General features: G+C 36.4%; 1 protein-coding gene across 1 annotated transcript in view; it reads left to right on the plus strand.

The window, feature by feature from the left end:
* SPATA17 (spermatogenesis associated 17) overlaps positions 1 to 24,952 on the plus strand; it is a 151,045-nt gene that overhangs the window by 62,450 nt on the left and 63,643 nt on the right. Inside the window, exon 7 of the mRNA XM_040985313.1 lies at positions 23,257 to 23,460. Within this exon, the coding sequence (XP_040841247.1) occupies positions 23,257 to 23,460 (204 nt within the window). The remainder of the gene's footprint in view (positions 1 to 23,256; positions 23,461 to 24,952) is intronic.

Consider the following 24,952-nt stretch of genomic DNA (forward strand, 5'->3'; position numbering starts at 1 on the left):
TTATTGTTCTCTGTCTACTCTAATTTTTTTTTTTGGCACAGGGACTCCAGAGCAACCCTGATGGTCATTGCAAGAGAGGGTGGGGATCCAAAGTTGGAGCTGAGTAAGGACCAGAGAAAGCTCCTCTCCCGAGTCCTGAAGGAAGTTTGCTGTTATTCTGTTGCTGAAGTCTACTCAGGGCTCCTGCCTATTGTTCTGATGACATGAGATCCTGTGAGGGAGGATCTGGGCATCTTCCATCCCATGTTGTTGTTCCTCAGAGTTCTCGGCTTCCAAAGGCATTCCAATTCCCCGTGGTCTTCTTGGCAGTTAGGATGTTGTCTTGGTGCCCATACTGATAGTCCTTGGTGAGGATCCTGGAGTCTCCAGGGTTGGGATACAAGCCTCCTTTTGTCCTCCTGCTCCACTCTGGGGTCCCTCCCCTCTGTTCTGTGCATATGACCTCCTATTAAGAGGTTGTCAGGATTGCTCTTGATTCCCCTGTATGTCTTTATGGTTTTGCTAATGTCTAGTGCTGATTCGAGTCTGTTACCCATTATATTATTGATAGGTATAATTAATGTCTTCTTCACACATTCTAAGGAGATGGAAGATTTCTTTGCTCTCCTTCCCCATTACGGAATAACATAGGGTTCTAAAACTGTATTAGGCTTTACAATTCTGGGATGTAGCTCGTAAGCAGTCTTACTGCCATTGATTTTTGGTTCATTAATTACATCACAATATCTTATTGCATGTGATACAGGCTGTTTAAGGTTGAAATAATATTACAATTTACAGGTACTCTTTTTCAGATTGACATCATTTCATCTTAAATTAAGGCAAACATGTGGTATCTAATCTAAGCTATATTTTTTAAGATTTATTATTTTTTTTATTGCAAAGTCAGATATACAGAGAAGAGGAGAGACAGAGAGAAAGATCTCCCATACGATGCAATGGCCAGTGCTGTGCTGATCTGAAGCCAGGAGCCAGGAACTTCCTCCAGGTGTCCCACATGGGTATAGGGTCCCAAGGCTTTGCGTCGTCCTGGACTGCCTTCCCAGGTCACAAACAGGGAGCTGGATGGGAAGTGGAGCTGCCAGGATTAGAACCTGTTCCCATAGGTATTCTGGTGTGTTCAAGGCGAGGACCTTAGCCACTAGGCTACCGTGCTGGGCCCTGAGATTGAGCTGTTTTCTATTGCTTGAACTCTAGCCAGAAAACTTGCAACTTCTGAATTTATTTTTCTCGTGGACATTCAAACATAAACAGAGTCACATATTCAATGTCTTCAGCTGTGCACATGAAGTCTTAGTGGTAAAGAATAGGACCCCAGGGCCAGTGTGATAGCCTGTTGGCTAAAGTCTTCACATTGCATTCACCACTGGGATTCCTTGACTGTTTTCCTAGGCCATAAGCAGGAAGTTGAATGGGAAGCAGGGCCACCAGGATTAGAACCGGCACCCATGTGGGATCCTGGCATACTCTAGGTGAGGACATTAGCCGTGAGGGTACCATGGCGGGCCCAATATAGACCCATTTCTTAAAAGAATTTATCAAAATAGTAAAAGTTTGATAGATCTTTTTTAAACAATGTAAATTTAGTTGCAATCTTAGTAAAGAAACATGATTTTTATTAGCAATTTTGATCAGTTGGGTCTATTACTAATATGGTGTGTAGAATATTACTGTTTTATCATATTTTTATATACCTGAAATAATTTAGGTGGTTAGAAATACAATAGGTGAGTAGAAATAGAACTAAATTCAGACAAATATTGATATAAAGAGTGAAGATATTATAAGCCAAGATTATCTTTATGAATTCAGATATGTATAATAATGAATCCATGTATTATTTAATGAACAATTTTAACTAATTATGCTGATATGTTGATGTATTCATATGCTGATAACAGCTCTCTATAGTCAACTTCAAGCATATTTTTAGTATAAATCCAGTACATATTTTTAAATGGTTCCAGATTTTTTAAACTGGTATTAACTATCTCATCTGTATTCAAGCAAACATGTTAGACTAACAGAAATTACACAAGTAAATAACTAATATTGCAATGAGTGAATTAATAGACCCCTCAGGGTTTTATTAATTAAAAAGTTCAAGTCATATTAAAGTACCTTTTGTATATGTTTATTTCAGTCGGAAAGCTGAACACGGTAACTTATTTGCATAAATAATCAATCACCATTTACTAGTAGTAATAAGGTTAATTTGTTGCTGCAGACATAATAGGATTAGTCAATTATATTTCCCAGAATATACTATTTGTTATGCGCCCCATCACCTGTAATACAGGATTGGGTTTAGCACCCTTATTAAATGAACACATCAAAAAGTCTTTGTCCCTGTAAAAGTTTTATGAAAAGAAAGCTAATATTAGTTGATTTGAATAGGTAAAATGCAAACATTGCTCCCATTTCTAAATTTAATTTATCTTTCTGCAAAGATTGATTGCTTAATAAGGTTATTTATTTTGATTCAGTAACCAGTCAAACTAAATCTAACATGCACAGGATATATTTTCTTTGAAGAAAATCTCATTTATAGATTTGTTTTATTCCAAATAAACTGACTTTCATTTCATTGCCCTTGTTCTTGGGTAATAAATTATGTTGTCTGCTCCACCTACTGGTAGATACACGCAAAGGCTTATTGTTAGATTCATTAAAGCACACTTGTAAAATATCCATAATTTTATGAATCTTCCTGAAGATCAGCAAGATATAAATGTAAAATTCAAAACCCAAATTATGAAAAATGTTTGGAAACACAAGACTGTATACAGAACTATACACAGTATAATTACATGATTAGTATAAATGCACCTCTGTATTTCATTTTAACATAATTTTAAAAGGATAAACAGGGTCAGGCTTTAAAGTAGGTAGCTTAGATGCCATCATGCCTGCCTTTCGCTTGGGTGTGCTTGCTCTCACTCCATTCCCAATTCCAGCTTCTTGCTAATGTGCGCCTTGGGGAGCAGCAGGTGAACACTCACGCAGATGAGTTCTTTCCACTCACTTCTAGGACTCTGGATTAAATGCCCGGCTCCTGCCATCTGAATGGCCCAGGTCCAGCTGTTATAGGTGTTTGAGGAATAAAAGATGGATGCAGATGAAATTTCATTTTCTCTGTCTCTCAAGTAAATGCAAACTTTTTCTAAAGGAAAAATAAATGTTACAGAAATAAGTGAATACATGTATATTTTCCTTTAGTGATGACATATAGCAGTTTGTATATTGTGAATAAGCCTAAAATATAAATGCTTTAAATTTAATTTAAAATTTACACATATATTGTGCAAAAAATATTCATCTCATCATTTATATAATAGATTTTTATGTTCTTTCTATAATGGATAATCAAGTGTATGTAAGCACACTAAAATAAGTATTTCTAGTTATTTATTTATTTATTAAATGATCATATATTGTGACTAATATTATTAGGATTTTAATTTTTGATTACCTTACTTGTTGAGAGTAACAAGATAATTTCGACTAATCCAAAATCATGTTAAATCATATTTGCGTATTGAAGAAATATGTCTTAATTTTTAAAATTAGGTTTGATATACACATATTTAATTGACAGTCTATTGATGTAAAAAGCAGGCTTATAAGAAAAAGAGTGAAAAATATTCAAGTTAATAAATATTGAATTATCCCAAACCATTTATTGCTTAGATCAACTCTAATGTCCCAGTATCATAAGCAGACAGATTTTATCCTTATGTATATTGGATACAAACTGTGTGACTGCTTACTTGTGTTTTGAGATGACGAGGTCATGGCAGAAATAGCAGCCATTTAATCTCCACTTGCCAGGGCTTGTGTGTGTGTGTTTGTATTCTTGGGTCATGTGTCTTTATATATTTGGAGTGTTTAGAAAATGTGAGTGTCTCTGAAAAGCTTATCATACATAATGCATTGTCCCTAGACAGTTATACACGTCACAAGATATACAGGGACCCAAGAATGATGATAAAATGCATCTCCCTCCCTCTGTTGCACACACATACACACACACACACACACACACACACATTTGGTATTTACATAACATACACATAAAATGTTCCATACCTTGATAGTTATGTAGGATGAGTCATAGTACCTTTATTGCTACTGAATATTATACTTACAATTTAATTCGATGTATCCTAACTTTGGACATTCATTCCTATGATTCAAATCAGTCTGTATTTTTAAAAAAGATTTGCTTATCTTATTTGCAAAGCAGAGTTATACAGATACACACAGAGAGAAGGAGGAAGAGAGATCTTCCATCCACTGATTCTCTCCTCAAAAGGCCACAAAGACTAAGGTTGGGCAAGGCCAAATCCAGGAACCAGGAACCCCTGCAGATGCTCAAGGAGTTAGGCCATCTGATGCCCTTTTCCCAGGAGCATCATCAGGTAGCTGAGTTCTATCAGCAGCAAATCAGTCAGGAATCGAAATGGTACCCATATAGTTGCCATCATAGATGGCCACTTATGATTCCAAACTATCTTTCTTTATTCAAATTTTTCAAAATCTTTGATCTTTTACTTTTTAAAATTAACTTCCTTCTTTTTCTTTCATTCCTTTTTTTTTATTCTGAATTTCTTTCAATGCATTCCTTCAACTCTCTTTCAGATCAGTCCCTTAAAGCCCATTCTCTGAACTCTGAGCAATGGTAATAGACTCCAAAATGATTTTGTTTTTATAATGGCTTTTGCCCTCAGCCAAAATATTTATCACCATGAGATAAATCTTTCTGAAGAAGAATTTATTTCATTTCTCTTTGATGTTTATAAACCTCATGAATCTCTGTTGTCCACAGGGTAAAATCCATGGTTTTCCCCACAAGCATTCAAAATCTCCATAATCGGACCCAGTCAGCCAGTTCAGTCTTTTCTTCTTGATATGAGCATCTTTGATGGTCTGATTTCTATACTAGAAATATTCATCTTAAAATTCTCTTTAGGGGCTGATGAGGAAGAGAATAACCCTCCACCTGTGGGGTTAACATCCCAAGCAGGTCCCAGTGTGTGTCCCGGCTGTGTTGCTTCCAATCCAGCTCCCTGCTTACAACCTGTGAAAACAATGGTGGATGGTTCAAGCCCTTGCGCCTCTGAACCCGCATGGGAGAACTGAAAAGAAGCTCCTGACTTTGGATCAGCTCAGCTTTCGCCATTGTGGGCATCTGGGAGTGATCCAGGGATGGAAAAGATTTTTCAAATAAAAATAAATAAGTAAATTGCTAAAAAAAAGTTCTTTTTTAACGCATAGTAAGCGACATTTGGCACATTGTTATGTTGTGGAAATTCGGAAGTCTTCTATTTTTTAGAGATTTATCTATTTTATTGGAAGGGCTGATATACACAGAGGAGGAGAAACAGAGACAAAGAGCTTCCTTCTGAGGATTCACTCCCCAAGTGGCTGCACCAGCCAGAGCTGTGCCGATCTGAAACCAGGAGCTGAGAGCTTCTTTTGATTCTCCCAGGAGAGTGCAGGTCCCAAGGTGTTGAGCCGTCCTCGGCTGCTTTCCCAGGCCACAAGCAGGTTGCTGGATAGGAAGTGGGGTGTGTCAGGCTTAGAAACGGTGCCCATATGGGACCCCAGCGCATGCAAGTGGAGGACATTAGTTGCTGGGCCACTGCACTTGACCCAGAAGCCTTCTTTTATTCTTCACCAAAAAAGATCATCTCTCTACTACTCTGAATTTCACAAATTTACTTTTCCATCACTGATACACTTCTTCTTCTGGCTTAGGTAAATGGATATATATTAGTTTTGAAGTTTTCTTTATTATTAGCACTTTGTGAAAAATAGTAGATTATGAACAGTTTGTGTTGGTGGAGGAGGTCAAAGTATAGCCAGAGACCCAAGATAATACTTCAAGTATGAAAATGCAAATGCACATAGTGAGGGTAAAGGGAGAAATTTGCATTTTGTACTTGGGTAATATTGGAGGAAGAAAGCTGCTGTTTATGGCGCTAGAGAATATTGGTGAGACATCTAGGAAAAACTTGTTAAATTTGCGAGTATGTACTACTACTTCATGTGATCATTTGCTGCATCACTCTAGGTCTTATTTCCTCACCATATCATATAATATCATATAATAGTTTCAATGACCAGTTTTTACTTCTTTTCGTCACCTGCCACTTATGTATGGCAAACTTCTACAAGAGTTGAAGAGGTCTCTCAGTAAAACAAACTTACAGATACATGTTTTGGATATAGATTTCATAAATTTTACACGAAATTTATTGCTTTAATTGTCTTCCACATAATTTAAATCCTTATATGGAGAAAATTTAACAGTAGGAACTCTTACTGACGCAGGGCCTGCTATTGAAATATGTCAGAATAGCGTGGGGTCTTTATGTTAATCTTCCTGGGTCCCCTCTTTTAAGAGACCAAAGAAAGTAGGTCTGGAAAATGAAACATCTTGTCCAACTTGCAACAACTAGTTCAAATAAACTGTTTGATCTTGGGGCATCTGCAGTCATGGGTAAATCTTTCATCTACATCTGATTCAGATACTGGACTTCAAAGGAATTTCTTCCTAGGTTTATGCTTATTCATTTACTCATCAGTAAATGACATGTATCACTCCTTGAGTTACCCTCAGTTCATTAAATTCTCCTTTTCCTTCTCTGAGAAATCATTTAGTTTTTATAAGAGGGATTGATTGAATGAGCCATGTACGATTTGAGAGAAAAGCTAGGGCTTGTATATAAAAGGGTGGGTAAAGCCAGACCGTGATGTGAACATCTATAACTGATTGCATGTGCATAGCTATAAGCAAATTTTTAGATTATAGTACTTTTTAGAAAAGTAACAGCTGTATTTCTGGCAACTAAGATGCTGCTGAGTACTATTATTTCCTCTGGACATTTAGTAGGTTTCTTTCAGGATTATATAGCCAATCAGTATCTGACCTGGGGTCTTTGGATTCACATAGTTTAAGAAGCAAGTCTTCAACTTCAACTTGGTCCCAAGAGAACAGTCTACAGCACAAAATTGTCATATAATTTGTTACTATTGGCAGGCTCTCTTCAAAAAGGCCAAGTACTGAAACTTCCATGGAGAATGAATTAGCTATTAACTTTTACATTTTTATTTCCTGCCTCTTTAATATTATAGTTTTTTATTATCTTGTAACATATGAAAAGAGATAGAATTATTACCCGTTGTCAGTTATATCTGAGGAGACAGAGTAGTTTAAAAAAACCTGGTTGTGTCACAAATCTCTTTTCTGGTCTTCTGTTCTAGCAATCTTTTGACCACCCTACATCATAGAAATAGAGGGGATATGAGAATGAAAACAAAAAATAAAATCAAAACAAATTACAAGAGAAGCACTTTCATTAACTACTTTCCTTATATATACTTACCTTTTCAGAATGCAATGTTTAAAGTGTCATTTTAGAATCAATTCTTTATCAAAACATACCATAAAGGTATCTTTTAAGTGTGACTTGGTGGTGAACATGAATTAAACAATTTTGAAATCTACCTTTAACAGTACACCAGTTTTCTAGACCAATAAGAATATTTTGTAATGATTTTTAAAGACTTATTTGTTTTTAGCGGAAGGGCAGATTTACAGACAGAACAAGATACAGAGAGAAAGATCTGTCTGCTGGTTCACTCCCCCAGTGGTTACCACGGATAGAACTGAGCTGATCCTGAGCCAGGAACCAGGAGCTTCTTCTAGGTCTCCTGCACATTGCAGAGTCCCAAGGCCTTGGGCCATCCTCGACTTCTTTCCCAGGCCACAAGCAGGGAGCTGGATGGGAAGTGGAACAGCCAGAACATGAACCAGTACTCTTATAGGGTCCCTGTGCAAAACAGGGGAGAACTGAGCCACTGAGCCATCATGCCAAGCCCTGTAGTGATATTTTTAAACACATACAAAATTTTGGTAATCAACAATCGCCAACTAAATATCTAAACATATGACAATATTTGTGTTAACTACCTGACACAGCTGTATAATGTGTGTTCTCTCTATATATTGCCTTTATGTACCTAACATCCATTTTTTTGGATCTTTTGTTACATTTCATGAAGGAAAAAGAGTATTCATTCTTTTCAGCATTACAGCTGATCTAAATATTATTAGCATAAAAGCTTACATGATATATCCATATGTTTTTGAGATAAAACATTTTTCATTTTGTATAGAAAGGAGAGTCAAATAACCCATTAAACAATGTACACATCTGAAGATTGGAATTCTGTTTCACAGCTCAGCTGCATGTTGTTGTATTTCAGACCCTCCTCCTCCTCCAGCTCCCACACACATTTCTAGCATGAGGCACTTAACAATATAGGTGTTATAATGTGCCTCCCAAATGGCTACATTTTATAGGGTCCGGACCAGGCCAAACGCAGAACCAACTCCTTCTGATTCTCCCGCTTAAGTCACTTGGGGCCTTAGTACTTGGGTTATCTTCTGCATTCCCAAACCTGTTACCAGGAAGCAAAATTTAAGCAGAATAGCTAGGATTCAAACTGGCATTTCTCTATAGGATGCTGACCTTGCAAGTGATCTATGCTGTACCTCAACATAGGTACCTCAATGCTAACCTTTCTGCATTTATTTTTTAATCACAACAAAAACGAAAATGTCAAAACTCCCATCATTGTCTTTCTTTGATTAGAACAGACTAGGCTTTTTTGGGGGGGTCCTGTTATTATCATTTATTAAATTTATAAAATGAAATTTAAAACTTATAATATGAGGATGTCAAGCCATTGCTGTAACTAGATCAGATAAAATAATTGCAGTTTTGATAGTTCTGTAGGTTGAAATATTTACCCCTTTATTACTATGGCTCTTACTCCATTTTGGTGGGCATTTTAGAAATATATCAGTTTGAATGCAGTAACTAATTAGATGCTGTTACAACTGATAAATAATCAAGAAACAGCTTTTCAGGTCACTATTCATCCAAGTCCTTCTGTTATATCAGACTAATTGTATATAGATAAGCTCTGTTCTTCCTCCGTGCTTGATACTGAATTTACTCTTCCGGATTGAGAAGCTCTAAAACTAGTATCAGGTTTCTGCATTTAGAATTTTCAAGTTCTTTTTTGTTTAATCTTTTTGCTAATTGCTTCTTCACCCATGGACCTTCTAATAAAAAAAATTAGACTCTTGCTTTTAAATATCGGGACACAGAAAGAGAGCATATATTCCCAAACCTTTTTATAAAATGAAATTTAACTGAGAAAATGGTTAAAGTACTCCAAGAAAAACTGACTAATAAGACTGATCCTTAAAGTCACTATTTAACAATGTATGTATTAAATTTGAAAATGAAGTTTTCATTTTCATGTGAAATATCCATCACAAACCTGTGAACTTTAAATTCTTCCACAATTTAGTTGATAGACAGAGGGAGAAACAGATAGACTCCCATCCACTTGTTCTTTCCCCAAGTGCACAGGACCAGGGCGGGGGACCTCAGTATGATTCTTAGACCTAAAATTAATGAGAAGTATGTCTCAATAGCTGTTATAACTCTACAAAGAAACTCTTGACAAAAGAATATAATCTCTCTTACTTTTAAGGAAAGGAAAATAACATTTTCAAGATCTTATATAATTAAAAAAATTTATTTTAATTAATTTAATGGTCTCTTTGGGACAGACATTATAGAGGAGCAGATAAAGCCACTGGCTGGCTGCAACTCAAGTATTGTGTATGGATTCCAGTTCATATCTCAGCTGCTCATCTTCCAGTCTAGCTCCCTGATAAAGTGCCTGAAAAGAATGTCAGGGAATGGCCCAAGTGCTTGGAATCCTATATCTTCATGGGGGACCTGGAAGAACCTTGTGGTTTCTAACTTTGGAACACCCCCACTTCCAATTTCATATAATATAAAATTCCCACATCTTTTGAACTGGCTTATACTGTAATAATGTCACCATGCCATAGGAAAGAAAGAAAAGAACAGTACAATATATCTTTATGACCATTAGGTCTCTCATTTTTTTCTGTTAGATACCCTTTCTCTCCATCTGGCTATCCACTATTTTAATTTGTTCTGCTTCTATACAGATGATTTGGCATCAAAAAATGATTTTAGAGTATGAGTTTAAAGGAAAACATAAAGGATAATTAACTGTTCAAAAAGAGTATTCAAACATATAAAATTAGACAAATGAATGAAATGTTTTTCTAGTTGTAGAAAATATAAAAACATACCTAAGCATTTGTTCACCCTCAGTGCCAATGTTTTACATAGGACTCCATAAGGTACTGACTTCTTATGGATGTATGAAGGATGTTTCAAACAAATGATAAGGAGCAATTGTTAGGTTTCATCGAAGCTTAGGACTGACTGGGCCGTGGGGAGTGCTATATTGTCCTAATCTGGATAGCCACAGTGTTTGCTCTAGATGTTGGGTTTTCAGATCATTGTGTTCTCCTATTGTCTTATGCTGAAGGCCTAATTTTTCCCATTTTTCAAAATTGAAAGAAATGATTTCTTCCTTGTGGTTTTTAATCCATAATCTGCCTTCACTCTCTTGTATTATCACTGAACAATTTGAAATAAGGACAGCATGAAAATTTCAATTTTCTGCAGTAAGAGATATTTTATTTTTAATATTGCTATTGTTTAACTAATTTTCTGTCAACATAATCACAATTCTGTTATGCAAACACACACAGGCATATATACACTCTCTTTCTCTATATATATGAGAGATATACTCATCCCCTATATATACTCTATATATACTATATACTGTATACTATGTATATGCTACATATATAGTATCTATACCTATATCTGTATCTATATCTATATAGATAGAGAGAGAGATCTACAGAGGTGTAGAATTTCTCTATATCTATCTATATCTATATATATGAAGAGAGAGAGGTATACTCATCCACAAATTACTATACTGTTTTTTCCCAACTCTTTTGGTTTCCATTACCTAATTCCTGCTTATTTGAAAACAGCTGCCAGATAATAAACTTGACATTATTAACATTTATATGCTTTGGGGATTATTTTGCCATTTCCTTCAGTGAAATTGGATGTCCATTCTCACAACTCTACTGAAAATAAGTTTCTATTGAAGCCACCAGGAATTGAATAATTATAAATCCATGGGACCTCTCTGAAATTTGCTAGCTACTCGCCACATTCAGTCTTGAAACCTCCTCTGGCCTTTATGACTCTATGTTTATCTTTTGCTTCTACTCTTTGGTCTTTCTTTTCCTAAGCCACCTTATTCTGGTTATGTCTCATTATTCTGATACCATATGTGACTATTGTAGTTCTTTAGTGTCTCTGGCTTATGCCATGACCAGTCGTCTAGGCGTCTACCTGTCTCACCAGCATCCCAGAGCAGCACCTGTTCATATTCCAAATGCTCCGCTTCTGATCCTAACTTACTTTCAGTATCTGTTTATTTGAGCATTGTGGTGCTTTTGTCTTCATTGTTCTTGTTGCTGCTGTTTGGGTGTCCCTTCTCCTACTTTATATGTCAGACAAATCTGTTTTCTTCCTCCGTGATACTGCTCAAATACCAGGATCTTTACCCTGTACATGGCCTAGTTTCAATATACACATATTTCATATTACTGTAAATACTGATCAGTATTTTCTATTTTTAAGTTTAGAAAAGCAATGACTCCAATGGAAAAACAGAAACAATAGATACATCTTGAGAAGTTTCCAGGGTAGCAGACAGAAAGGAAATAAATTAATTCATATTGGTGGTAAGGGAGAGGGTTGGAATTTGAAATCATGCACTACAACGCTTTAGGGATACAAGTAAGACATAGAGAGTTACCTAAACAAGAAGACAAAATACTAAAGGGTAACTTAGCTTAGGCATCAGTAAAATAGGAATGTAAAGCCAAAAAACAAACCTCAGCAAATTAAAAAAACAAACGGAGATCATATCATGCATATTCTCATACCATCATGGAGTGAAATTGGAGACCAACCAGTCAAAATACCCTAGAAAATAGGCAGTTACTTAGAGATTGAGCAACATGCTGCTAAGTGAACAATGGGTTATAGAAGAAATCAAAGAGTACATTTAAAAGATGCTTGAAACAAATGAATGGATCAACACATATTGAAACAGGTGGGACACAATCAAGCAGTGTGAAGAGGAAGATTCATTTCAATGCTTAAGTTAAGAAATTAGAAAAACCAAGTAAATGGGCTAACCACACATCTGAAAGAGGTAGCAGAACAACAGAAAAATAATCCCAAGATTAGCAGGAAAAAAAAGAATTTAACTGATAAAATAAACCAAGTAGAGACCAAAAGAACAATGCATAAGATCAATGAATCAAAGAGCTGGTGCTTTGAAAAAAATCAACAAAATAGATTCACTCAACTAACCCAAAAGGAAAGGAGAAGATACAGATCTGTATAATCAGAAATGACAAAGGAAACACAACAGTTGTCAACTCGAACATATATAGAATAATCAGGAACTCTTTGAAGCAACCATATGCCAACAAATCAGAAGACGTCAAAGAAATTGATAGATTTTTGGACACATGTAATTCACCAAAATTGAACTATGAGGTAATTAAAATCTAAAAAGACCTATACAAGATGGAGATTGAATCAGTTATTAAATCCCTCCCAACAAAGAAAAGCCCAGGAAAAAGCCTTCATGGCTAAATTCTACCAAACATTCCAGGAAATTACTCCAAATCGCCACAAGCTATTTAAAACAATAGAAAGGGAGACGATGATCCCAGACTCTTTCAATGAAGGCATCATCTTAACACCAAAGCCAGAGACCCCGAGCTACAGACTTACAGCCCCTAGGCACAGAGATGCAGAAGTCCTCATCAAAACACCAGCCAACAGAATCCAACAGTACATCAGGTGGCATTCATCACTGGCATGCAGGGATGATTCAACATACGTCTGTCATTATATGTGATGGACCACATCAACAAATCGAAGAATAAAAACCGTATGATCATCTCAGTAGATGCAGAGAAGGCATTTAATAAAATCAAACTCCACTTCATGCTAAAAGCCCTAAGCAAGAAAGGCATAGAAACAATATTCTACAATACAATCAAAACAATATATGAAAAATCCATTATAGTGAATGGGAAAAGACTGGAAGCTTTTCCACTAAGATTTGGAACTAGACAACAATGTCCAATTTCACCACTGCTATTCAACAAGAAAAAAAATCAAAGGAATTCAAATTGGAAATGATACATTAAAATTATCCCAGTCACAAACATCATAGTAGGAGAACCAAAATATTAAATAAAGAAACTATTGGAACTCATAAGAGAGTTTGTCAGGGTAGCATAGTACAAATTAAAATTACACCATTACTGAAAAAGAACTTTTCAGTGCAGTCCCCTTTAAAATCAAAGAATCTTAAATAACTTGTAATAAACCTAATCAAAAATGTGGAAGACTTTCTATGATGAAAATTATAAAACATTACAAAAAATAGAATTGTTCTTGGGACCAGTGTAGTGGCTCAACACGGTAATCCTACGCCTGCCCATACCAACATCCCATATGGGTGCCAATTTATGTTCCAGCTACTTCACTTCCCATCCTGCTCCTTGCTTATGACCAGGAAGGTTGCAGAAGATGTCCCAAGTCCTTGGGACCCTGCATCACATATGGAAGTCCTGAAAGAGGCTCATGGCTCCTGACTTTGGACAGGTTCAGCTCTATCCTTTGCCACCATTTGGGGAGTGACCTAACACATGGAAGTGCTCGCTCGCTCTTTCTCTCTTTTATCTTTCTCTCTCCTTCTCTCTGTAAATCTGCCTTTCCAATAAAAATACTTTAAAAAATCTGCCTTGAAAATAAAAGCAAATAAATATTTTTAAAAAGAAAGAAGAAGAATTGTTCAGTGAAGAAGTGTACCCAAAGTTCTTTAAATAGCATCTCTCACTAAATCTTTTAAAGTACCATGCAGTTAGAGATACCCAGTTTGTACTTGCTCATTCTGTCTTGTATTCAATGAATTATAATATGATCTCTGCAACAAGAACAGACACTCTTTTTGTAGAGGTCACTTGCCTCTTTCAAATGACCATTCCAGTGGTGCATTCTCCATTCTGACTGTTCCACCCCGTTGTATCATCTGACACTGTTGACTTTAATGAAACTGCCTTTTCCCTAGGTGCTGGTCTCCCAATGTCTCTTCTTGCTCTTTTGAGAGCACCCTTCATGATCTTCTCTTCTACTTATTTCTTAAAGGTACACTCCCATAAGGCATGTTATTAGTCCTTTTCTCAGTCTCAACCCCATTCTCACAGTGTTCCTGCATTTTAGCTTTAGTTCTGTTGATCACAAAATGCTTCAGTTCTTTTTCCTCTTCCATCTGGGAGAAGAGGAGAGATAAGGGGAGAAGCCACACTGAGCCTCCCAACCGCTCCAGCACCCAGGAGTCGGGAATGACCACCTGATGTTATCCTAAGGTCCCCAATGTGGAGCATGCTCCAATGGTTCTGCTTAAGTAGTTTCAATAGTTCTGAAATACTGTCGATCTCACAGCTGCAAGGATGAGGATATTCGTCCAAAGTCCATTGATTGATACAGTCTACCTCTGAGTCATCATTCACCCAGAAATTTGCTGTCACACTTCACTGAGGTAGTTGGCCAATTTGTTCTTCCTTTCTTCCTCTGCAATGGTATCAGAGGTCCTCTACAGGCTCCAATGATCTGAAATATCCTCCATGTGCTTCTGGGTATGCTGTATACTCTGTCAAAGCCATGAGGAGGCCCAGTCTTGACACATGACACCATTGTTAGACCACAGGTTCTGCCACTCTCTCCATGGTTGGAGTTATGAGTTGAGCAGTCTAATTGTAGGGGGGCCCTCAAAGAAATCTCATCTGAGGTGATCTCAGACCTATTTCTTGTGTGTGTGTCCACCTTTATGCGGTCCAGTTCATTCTGTCACCTACATCAGCCTACATCCATACAACTGCAATTGCTAGGTCAGATCTAGGATGCTGCAAGCCTGGTTGGGGAGCTGTGGGGACTCTCTACTGGGCCACTGTTCCCATGGAGAGTGTGCGAGCTGTGACTAGGGGCATACCTGGTTGGGCAGGGTTACAACAGCTGTTGGCCTGTATGTGAACTGGGTTAGTGGGAGAGCCAGGCTGGGCTAACTGTATCCACTGGTATAAGCCTGAGCCAGAGAAAAGGAAGGCTAGTTGGGCTTTGCTGCAGCATCAGCTTAGGGTTGGGATTGGGGGCAAGTCCTGTTGAGCTAGACTGCAGAACCACCTGGACAGTACAAGATACAGGCCTGCGAGTGGGCCTAGTAGGAATACTGTGGGCACTTCTCTGGTTGGCTGCCCACTGGTGAGCATGAGGACCAGGACTGGGCACAGGCCTGGCTAGACAGGCAGTGGAACTTACTGGCATGAATGTGGGCTGGAGGGCAGAATCAGTTGGGCTGAGTTAGGCTTCAATGTCCAATTGAATCAGAGATGGAATGGACCCAACTAGTCTGCTGCACATGCTGCAGGCACAGAAATGAGGGCTGGGGGCCAGCCCAGTGAGGGCAATTGCTCTGACTAGGTTATAGCTCCTGATGGTGTACCTGAGGGCTGACTATGTGGAGTGCAATGACCATTTTTCTAAGTTCAAATATAGTGAGCGGGAGGATAAGGCGGAAAGGGAGATGGGGAAGGAAAGAATGGAATCCCCACACTCATAAAAATGTGTCATGGAAAGTAACGAAGATAACTGTTAAAAAGTAGCACTAGAGAATTTATCTCAAATGTTCTCTGGGAAGCTGAATTTTAGTAACTGTAAAACAAGATAATATTCCTATATAACTTATTCCTCTTTCTACTTGATTTGCCTGGGTTAAATATTCCAGCTTTTATGATTTCATATATAAATATATTCCTCTTAATTCATCTGGTATCAATATGTTTTGATTTTATTTCTATAGAAGGTTCCCCATGTATCTTCTTCCTTTGTGTCCACTTTTTGTTTACATGTGAGCAAAAGTATTGACTTTCTCTACCGTCTTTTGGTTTTATCCCATTTTTTTCAGATTAATATGGACTTATTGTCAACTTGGAAACAGGCACTAGGATAGGTAATCGGTCAAGTTTCTCAACTCTGGTTGCTGAGTTGCAATTAATAACACAAAATTGAACCAGACAAATACACAGCCACTTGTTTCAAAGATTGTTATTCTAATCAATGGAGTTCAGATTTCAATATTTTTCAAGTTCTCCAAATGACTCTAACCTGTAGCCACTACTGGGAATCACCAACTTAAGTTGTATATGGATCAACCAGTCTGTACATAACCAATCTCTTGGAGAAAAGATAAAATACAGTCAAACCTAATTACAAGTGATCTCTTTTTAAATAAGTGATATTTAATATGCAATCTTAACAATGAATATCATCTGACCAGACAATTAAGCATTTCTGAAAATATGATTTTTCAGTTACTTGTGTAATTGGCATGTTTTTAAAAAGTTTAATTTACTTTTATTGTAAAGGCAGACTTACAGAGAAGGGAGGAAAAGAAAGAAATCTCTTTCATCTTCAGATTCACTCCCTAAGTGGCTGTAATGGCTTGAACTGAGCTGATCAGAAGCCAGGAGCTTCTTCCCAGTCTCTCACGCTGGTGCAGGATCCCAAGGCCTTGGACCATTCTCTACTGCTTTCCCAAGCCACAAGCAGGGAGCTGGATGGGAAGTGGATTAGCCAGGACATTGGCTGGAGTCCACATGGGATCCTGGCACATGCAAGGTGAGGACTTTAGTCACTAGGCTTCTGTCCCAGGCCAATAATTGGCAGTTTTTTTTATTAAAGATTTATTATTATTATTATTATTATTATTATTATTTATTGGAAAGGCGGATATACAGAGAGGAGAGACAGAGAGGAAGATCTTCCGTCCGATGATTCACTCCCCAAGGGAGCGCAACGGCCAATGCTATGCTGATCCAAAGCCAGGAGACTCTTCCGGGTCTCCCACGTGGGTGCAGGGTCCCAAAGCTTTGGGCCGTCTTCGACTGCTTTCCCGGGCCACAGGCAGGGAGCTGGATGGGAAGCGGGGCTGCTGGGATAGAACCGGCACCCATATGGGATCCCGGGCTTGCAAGGCGAGGACCTTAACCACTGTGCCACTGCGCCGGGCCCCTAAACCCAATTTTTATCATGATAGGGTATTGTATTTGTCAAATACCTTCTCTGTATCAAAATAATTGTATAGTTGTATGTGTCCACTTGTTTGATTGTATAACATTTCTTGATTTGCATATATTGAAACATTCCTGCATATGAGTATTGTATCCTACATGGCCCAGTTGAAGTCTTTCTGAAATATTATTATATTTGATTAGCTAATATTTTGTTGAGGGTTTCTGCATATATGTTGATCAGAAATATTGATCTATAGTTCTCTTTTGTTGTATCTTTTTTTTTGTATTTGGGATTAAGATATGCTGCCTTCATAGAAATTTGGTAGGATTTCTTCCCTTTCAATTATTTTCAATACTTTAAAATAATTGGAATTATTTCCTCCTTGAAAAGTTTAGTATAATCAGCTGTGAAGCCATTCAATTCTAGGCTTTTCTTTGTTGGGAGGGCAGTCTTTATTACTGATTCAGCTTCTAACCAAGTTATTTTTAGTCTATTTTTTCTATGTCATCCCGACTCAATTTTAGATAGATCATATGTGTCAAGAAATCTACCCATTTGTTTTAGATTTTTCAGTTTGTTAACATAGCTGCTCACAGTTGTTCCTGATAATTCTTGATGGTTCACTCAGCCCCGCAAGCATTTCCAGCACCGGCTACCCATGAGTGCTCTGTTGAGCAAGATTGTGAATCAGAGCCTGGTCGAAGGGTTGGAGCATGGGTGTACCTACAGTTCTAGATGAGATTACTAGGTCATTAACCCAGAGTTAAAGTCAGAGGAGAATGCAGATTTACACCTAATTTTGCGTGTCCAACTGGAGTCAGGCTGTAGCTAACCTACAGCAACAAAGATCTTTGATGATCTTAGTATGCTGCTCTCTTCTGGCTGATCTGGGCTGCCTTCAGAATAGTACTTTGTACTTATGCACTTTGTAGGCAAATGGAGAAAATAAATATGTTCCTCTCAACATACATAATCGATCAGAACACTTCCCCCAACTCTATCTCCAGTGCAAGCCCAGGGTCAGTATGGTCTACCAGACTCTTAACTAGGCAGTTTTATCAGGTGACTCTGGGTGCATTGTTCTGCTCCCACCTTTCTCTCCCATCTGCCTGTTTTCTAATACTTGGCATGGTGTCTCTACATGGTGTCAAATGTGTACGTATGCTGTCCACACCTCTCCACCAGTGTCTCTCTACTTTTGGTGGAATTTACTACAGCAAACTTTTTACAACTCTGTGCTAGGAGTGTGCTTCATTTGCTTATCTTCTGGTAGCCTTCCCCATTAATAGTACGTTCTTCTATTCGGCCAGCTTGGCTGGGCTGGACAATTTGTTTTCATAAAGTCTCGCTTTATGTCAATGAACCCAGTGATTTTCTTTTTGAATCCTCAGTGTGTCTATGAAATTGTTCTTCTTTCGAGGACACTGTAACTCAGGGTTAGCAGAGTCTGGAATACAGGCAGGGGTATAACTGCTGTACCTGAGAAATGACCATGTTTCCTATTAGTTCTCAGCAAGAATAATTGAATGTAGAATATCGTACTAAACGCTGGACTGTGACAGTGTGTTAACACTCTTTGACTATCTCTTAACAGCAGGGCAATTATTTGCTGAGTGGGATTTTTAGAAATCCCCTGGCACTGGTATGTCCTGATAATTATGATGAAGTGCATTGGTCAGTGTTGATTCAGCAGTTGCTACCCTAGCAGATATTTCATTCACAGGTCTCTGGCCCATTTTCACTTTCCTAGTCATTAGAGATCTTTACTGCTCTTCCCTCACTTGTCTTTTTTCTTTTTTAGGTGTTTTTGATTAAAACTTAAAAGTCAAACATATTTTAGAAAAGTATTTTAGAACCGATTGTTTCTCATAGTATTCATCGGTTTTTAAGTAAGACACATTGCTGTATTTCTAAAGTTTGCTCAAGTGGCAGTGAACAAGTCCTCCGCATTGCAATTGTCATTTCTGAGAAAACAATCTGAATCTCCTGCTCACCTGGTAGTATCATTATTCATTACTGAGAGAAGTAGCTATTTTCAAATCATGAGAAATTATTATTTTTCACATGGTGAACTGTGAAACTGAAACTGTAAGTGTGATTTGGGGATTGTAAGTACACACAATCCTGGTTCAGATTCTTATTTTGCAGAAATTTGTTTTAGAAGTGAACCCCAGGAACAAAGAGAAGAGAAAAAAAATTAGGCTATAACTCCCCCTGAGGCAATTACATAATAAAGGTCGTGTACAAGTGGAAAACACTCAGGAAAAGCATTCTTCTTGAAATAAAACAGCATTCTAACTCTAACTAATGCAATCATTTGTTTTCAAATTAATTGTGCTTTAAAATACTCTTTCAAATGGTACTTAAATGTAAGAATAAAATCGAAGAAAAGAACCAACCGATTGTTAGAAATATGAAATGATTCAAAATATTAATAGGATACTAAGGGTGACCGGGTAACAAATGGTACATTTGCTCGTTGCTCAACCTGACATAATTAATATTCTAGGTCATGCTTAAGTTCCCATGAATTCAAGAAAAATATATATCTATTATGTAACTCATTGCTTTTTTCCTCCCTCTGACGAGTCAGAATCCTAGCCTTTGAAAAAAAAAATCAGTGCTTTTACACCTCATTTGCCATATTCACCACTGGGCCACCAGTCAGCAGCCAGCCCTGGTGCAAGGAGGTCGGTAAGAAGCTATTAGCAGAGTTCTCTCATGAGATTTCCTGGGTCTTATTGAGTTGAATGTTAGCATGACAGTACTGCAAATAACTGAGTTGTAGGCTTTTTCTTTTTTTAAAACAGTTAGCAAAGATTTCCCCATAGTCTTGGTCACTCTAGAAAATTATTGCTGAAAATGAAGTCCCCAAAGCTACGTTGGCAGTAGCCCTTCGAAGTTGTGAAAAATGTGAAAACTGGAAAATATGTCATAGTCTCTTAGGGTTAAGTTTGCCTTTGACTTATATTAATATTTTTGAAAAATCAACAACAAGCAATTATTCACAAATGGTTTACTAATTTTGAAATATGGCTATCGAGACAATAGAAATTTAAAGTTGTTTTATTTATTTAAAGACATGATTATTACATGTGTACCATGCCATTAAATAAAGGGGTTATTAGCTTGTTGTTGGAGTTGAAAGAGTACTGAACCACTTTTATTGACATAGGTTAGTAAATGTGTTAATTTCTAAAATACTGACACCTTGAAGATTTTAAGTAATTCATTTGAAATTCAATTAAAGTATATTTTCTATCTATATTTGATTTAAATTGCAAAGAGAATACACATGAGGAAGTCTCCATATAGGTTGCAAAATATAATTTAAGAAAGCTATCATATCTACTGATTGATTTGCATTTCCCATCTAGCCTATGTATACATGTGCATGCAAATGTGGAAGGAGATCAAAGAAGATTCCTAATAGAGTAGAGTTAATAGTTGGTGCTTATTGGGGTAGATAGAGATTTCAAATGATAAGTTTTAATCCAATTAAATTGCATATATTACCATTTTAATCTGGAAAGTTGTGAAAATTTAGCATTATACCTAAAGACTCCAATTAATCATATCATCAATAAGCAGAATGGTATTTTCCTGTATCTTTGTCATAGAATATATAGATTTAGTTGTATTTAATGATAAGATAATCTTTAAATATCTAACACTGATTTTTTTCATCACTATTGACACATTCTCACTTTAAATCCACTGGAAAAATTTTTCAATACTATTATCCTCTGAAATATTAATATGCACTGAGAGCTATTACAAACATATATGTATATATTTTCTGTTACCAGCATTCCTTTAAACTGTGTCTACATTGTCTGTACTTATTAGAGTGAAAGCATGTTTACATGACATTAAAAATGATTAATATGCTGTATATAACATTTTTTAACATTCTGGATTTTTGGTGTTAAAGTATCTCACAGATGAAACTGCTCAGAAGTGTTTTAAAATACATAAATATGATTACATTAACTTTTCTGGACACAGTGAATTTAGTCCACAATTATGAAATAGGAAAAGTTACGTTAGAGTTGCCAAGGTGATCTGGCAGTCTAGCTCTATATAGCAAACTATGTTTTGTCTGAAAGCAAATGGAAACTGAATGAAAAATGAAGCATTTAGAGGAAAGATTGATCCACAAATTCTTTGAAAATAGTAACATTTTAAAATGGATCTTAAACATTGAACTATGACATTTATGTTGCTTTAGAGAACAAAGAAAAAATACAGGCTTCCATTATTTTTTTCTGAGCCACGCATTGTTATTCTAGATATGTGTTTACTGTTCATTTAACGAGTATCTGCGATGTGCCTAGCACTCTGGAAGGACTAGGGTTGCAAAGTGTCCATCCCTTTTGCTTCAGTTTCTTGCTTATGATACTCTGATGCACTCAGAGATGACTAGGAAAGAATTGGATAGATGCATGGTAGAGATATCCCCAGGTTATTAAGGAAGTATTAGAAGGAAAACAATGAATCCAGCCTGGGCAGTTGTTAGCAGCTAATGTTTCTTGAAATGGTGGCCAATACATATAATATTATTTTTTCAAACTCATTTTGTCTGATTATTCTTACTGTGGTGTAACTGCTGTTTATCTTCTTGGGTAAACAGAACAACCAAGAATGTGCTTTGGTATGATAATGTAAGAGAAAAACTCACTTGAAAAAAAATAATAGGGATACGGTTGGGGGAAGTTATGGGAGGAAGAGAGTAGAGTCCTATGCTTCTAAATCTGTATTATGAACAATGTGGTATCTATTCCTAGAAATGAAAAATCAGAATAAAATAATAAACACAAAAAGACAAGCACATTTGTTATAAGAGGTTTATTGGATACTTTATTTACCCAATGTCTGAGATGTATCCAAATACAATGTATTAATTCTTTAAAATGTAAATTATGGTTTTGAGTATGGATTTTGTGTGATCGCAAAATTAATATACACATACATATCTGTGCATATGTATCTCAAAATAAATGATATAAAATGCCACTGAAATTCAGTTTTATCAAAATATGACTCAAAAAACTTGTATTGTCAATAAAAGCATATTTTCATTAAATGGATATCTGTCCATTTTGAGTTAGCAATTTTCACACACATGTCTGTTTTATTTCTGTTTCATGGAAGGTGCTGTGATGAATCTGGACTGTTGATGATGTGTCAGTCAGTGATAGATCAGCAGTGATACCATGACACTACAATAAGTATAGCACCTAACCACATCAAAGCCATTCACTAAATGTTTTATGTTATTTGGAGTGATCTTTAAGGTAGCAAATATATGTGATGCAGCTTGTTTATTAAAATAAAAGACTTAAAATTGCTGCCATTATAATATATGATTGATTAAACTAGTGCAATACATATGTGGTATAGTTGTAGACCTCAGAAATATATATATATATATTAATATTTTGATCATGCAGTCAAAACTCCAACTCATCTTTAAATATACATAAAAAATTTCATTTTGTTTCTGTATTATTTTTAACAGCAAGAACAAATTCAAAGAAACTCAGTGGTATACATTGTAATATACAATTAACGTATCTGTTGTGAAAATGTTGTAAAGTAATTAAAACGATTAAGAAAGAAATAAAGCAGGGGAAGCAGATAAAATAAAGATAAATGATTAGTAAAAATTAAAATGACCAAATGTGAGTACGTACTGGTACCCCAAACTGGTTCAAGCATTATATATTTTACTTCCTCTAATGAATGTATGACTTATAGCTATGTGTGTTATTTATTTGTAGTATATGACTTGACTACAAAATGTATGAACTAAGGTCTTTCTGCTATTTTTCACAAGTACACTTATATTAAAATGTCATTGCTCTGTAATCTTTTGACATTTTTAATATTCCATCCTTAAAGATGCTGAGATTGTTTGTAATGGAGATGAAATATGAATATTGTGTGAACCATTGTTTGTTGAGTCTGAAGTCTGGTTAATACCAGAGTTTTAGTTTAAAATATTCCTTTAACATGAAAATTGTGCTAGTACAATATTATTTTCTTTTATTATATATAAAAATTGAAGACAAAAGTAAAATGCATTTCTTTTCAGATTCCAGGCATATACAATTCACCGTTCAGAGCTGAGCCTGATCCATGGGAGCTGCGGTTACAGAAGGTGAAGCCGTTAGTACACCCACGGCCTCAAGTGAAGCACATGTGTTCGCCAAGTCTGACCGATTGGCTGTCTTGTCCGAGTGCTCTTTCTTTTCCTCAGTCCAAGTTTCTGCCGCCTATTACCAGGAAACAATGTCAGGTACTCATTGGACATACCAAATCCTGTTGTCAATTTATTCTTGCTATATTTGTCATATTTGTCTATTTTTTGTTGTGGCATATGACATGTAACACAATTTTCTGGATCATTTCTAAGTAAACAGCTCACTGACACTGACAGGAAGTACTCTTATCTTGTATGCAGCCATCACCACCATCTACCTAAAGCACCCACTCCAACATTCTATTGCCAGATCATACACTCATGCTGTTATTAATTTTTGTTAATTTTAACTATTTTGTTTATTAATTAACTACTGTTAATTTTTTTAGGAATTGTCATAGTGTTTCCCACAATTTCATTTCCATTTTCCATTTCTTTCAGCAGGATACTAGGGGGTACAATTTTTTTACTCACCATGTGTCTGCAGTGGCTGGGGCTTGGCTGGATGTAAGCCAGGAATCAGGAATTCAGTCTGAAATCTAACATGTGGGTGATAGGGACCCACACACCTGTGTCATCACCTAGTGTCTCCTGATGCATAGTAGCAGGGAGCTGCAATAAGGAGCAGAGTTACGTTCAAACACAAGCACTCCAATATGGTCCATGAGCCTCTCAAGAGTTATAAAGCACTACGTCAAACACCTGCTGCTGTTTTTTTTTCTTCTTTGTATTGAGAAGAAAATTATTTTTTTCAGGAATCTAGTTTAAAATCACAAAAATAGATAATCTATGCATATATGTGACAAACATTTAGTCTTCCTTTATGGTGAGAAAGTAAAAATGCTTTCTTATACATTTTTTTGGGGGTAAACATTATGCATTCCAATGTCAACCTACTGTTACTTCTACTCACTGTAACTTAGAACCTATTAACCAACCTTTCACTTCTACACTATTCTATACTCTCTCTTGTTGAACATATTATATACATGAATGCAAACATTGTATGGTACTATATTTAGGACATGTCAAACACACGAAGAAAGTAGGCAAATTTATGTTTCATATTAAATTATGGGGTATTGAATATGGAAGTTCCAATTTTAGTATATGTGCTGCTGAAATGAGCATGAATATGGAAGTTTAACATGATTATTTTTGCTTGGAATCTACTTTTTCATATGAAAATTTTGTTAATACACTACTTGGTATATTCTGCTATTACTAGAAAATCCTTTATATATAACCAATTTTATGTAATTTAATCTGTCATCTGATTAGCTTTTTAAATCATTTTAAACAGCCTGTGGGCTTGAGTAATTTTAAAAGTGTGTATTTAAAAATTAGAGACAGCCCAAAGCAAGACAGTAGTTGTATTGTGGTAGAATAGAACTCACATATGACTTCTGGAGCTGAACACTGCGGGTAGATATCCAGTGATGACTGTCACTCTCTGGAATCCCTGAAGAGTCACAGTTGTGTCATGCCTATCAACATATGAAACAATGAAAACAAGTGCCAAATAGATCATATCCATTTGGAGTTGGGCCACGTTTGACTTAGAGTTAGGCTTCCAGAACTTCTGACC

This window comes from Ochotona curzoniae, unplaced genomic scaffold (assembly GCF_017591425.1).
Source record: "Ochotona curzoniae isolate NIBS_2020 unplaced genomic scaffold, NIBS_Ocur_1.0 contig_430, whole genome shotgun sequence".
NCBI classification, from domain to species: domain Eukaryota; kingdom Metazoa; phylum Chordata; class Mammalia; order Lagomorpha; family Ochotonidae; genus Ochotona; species Ochotona curzoniae.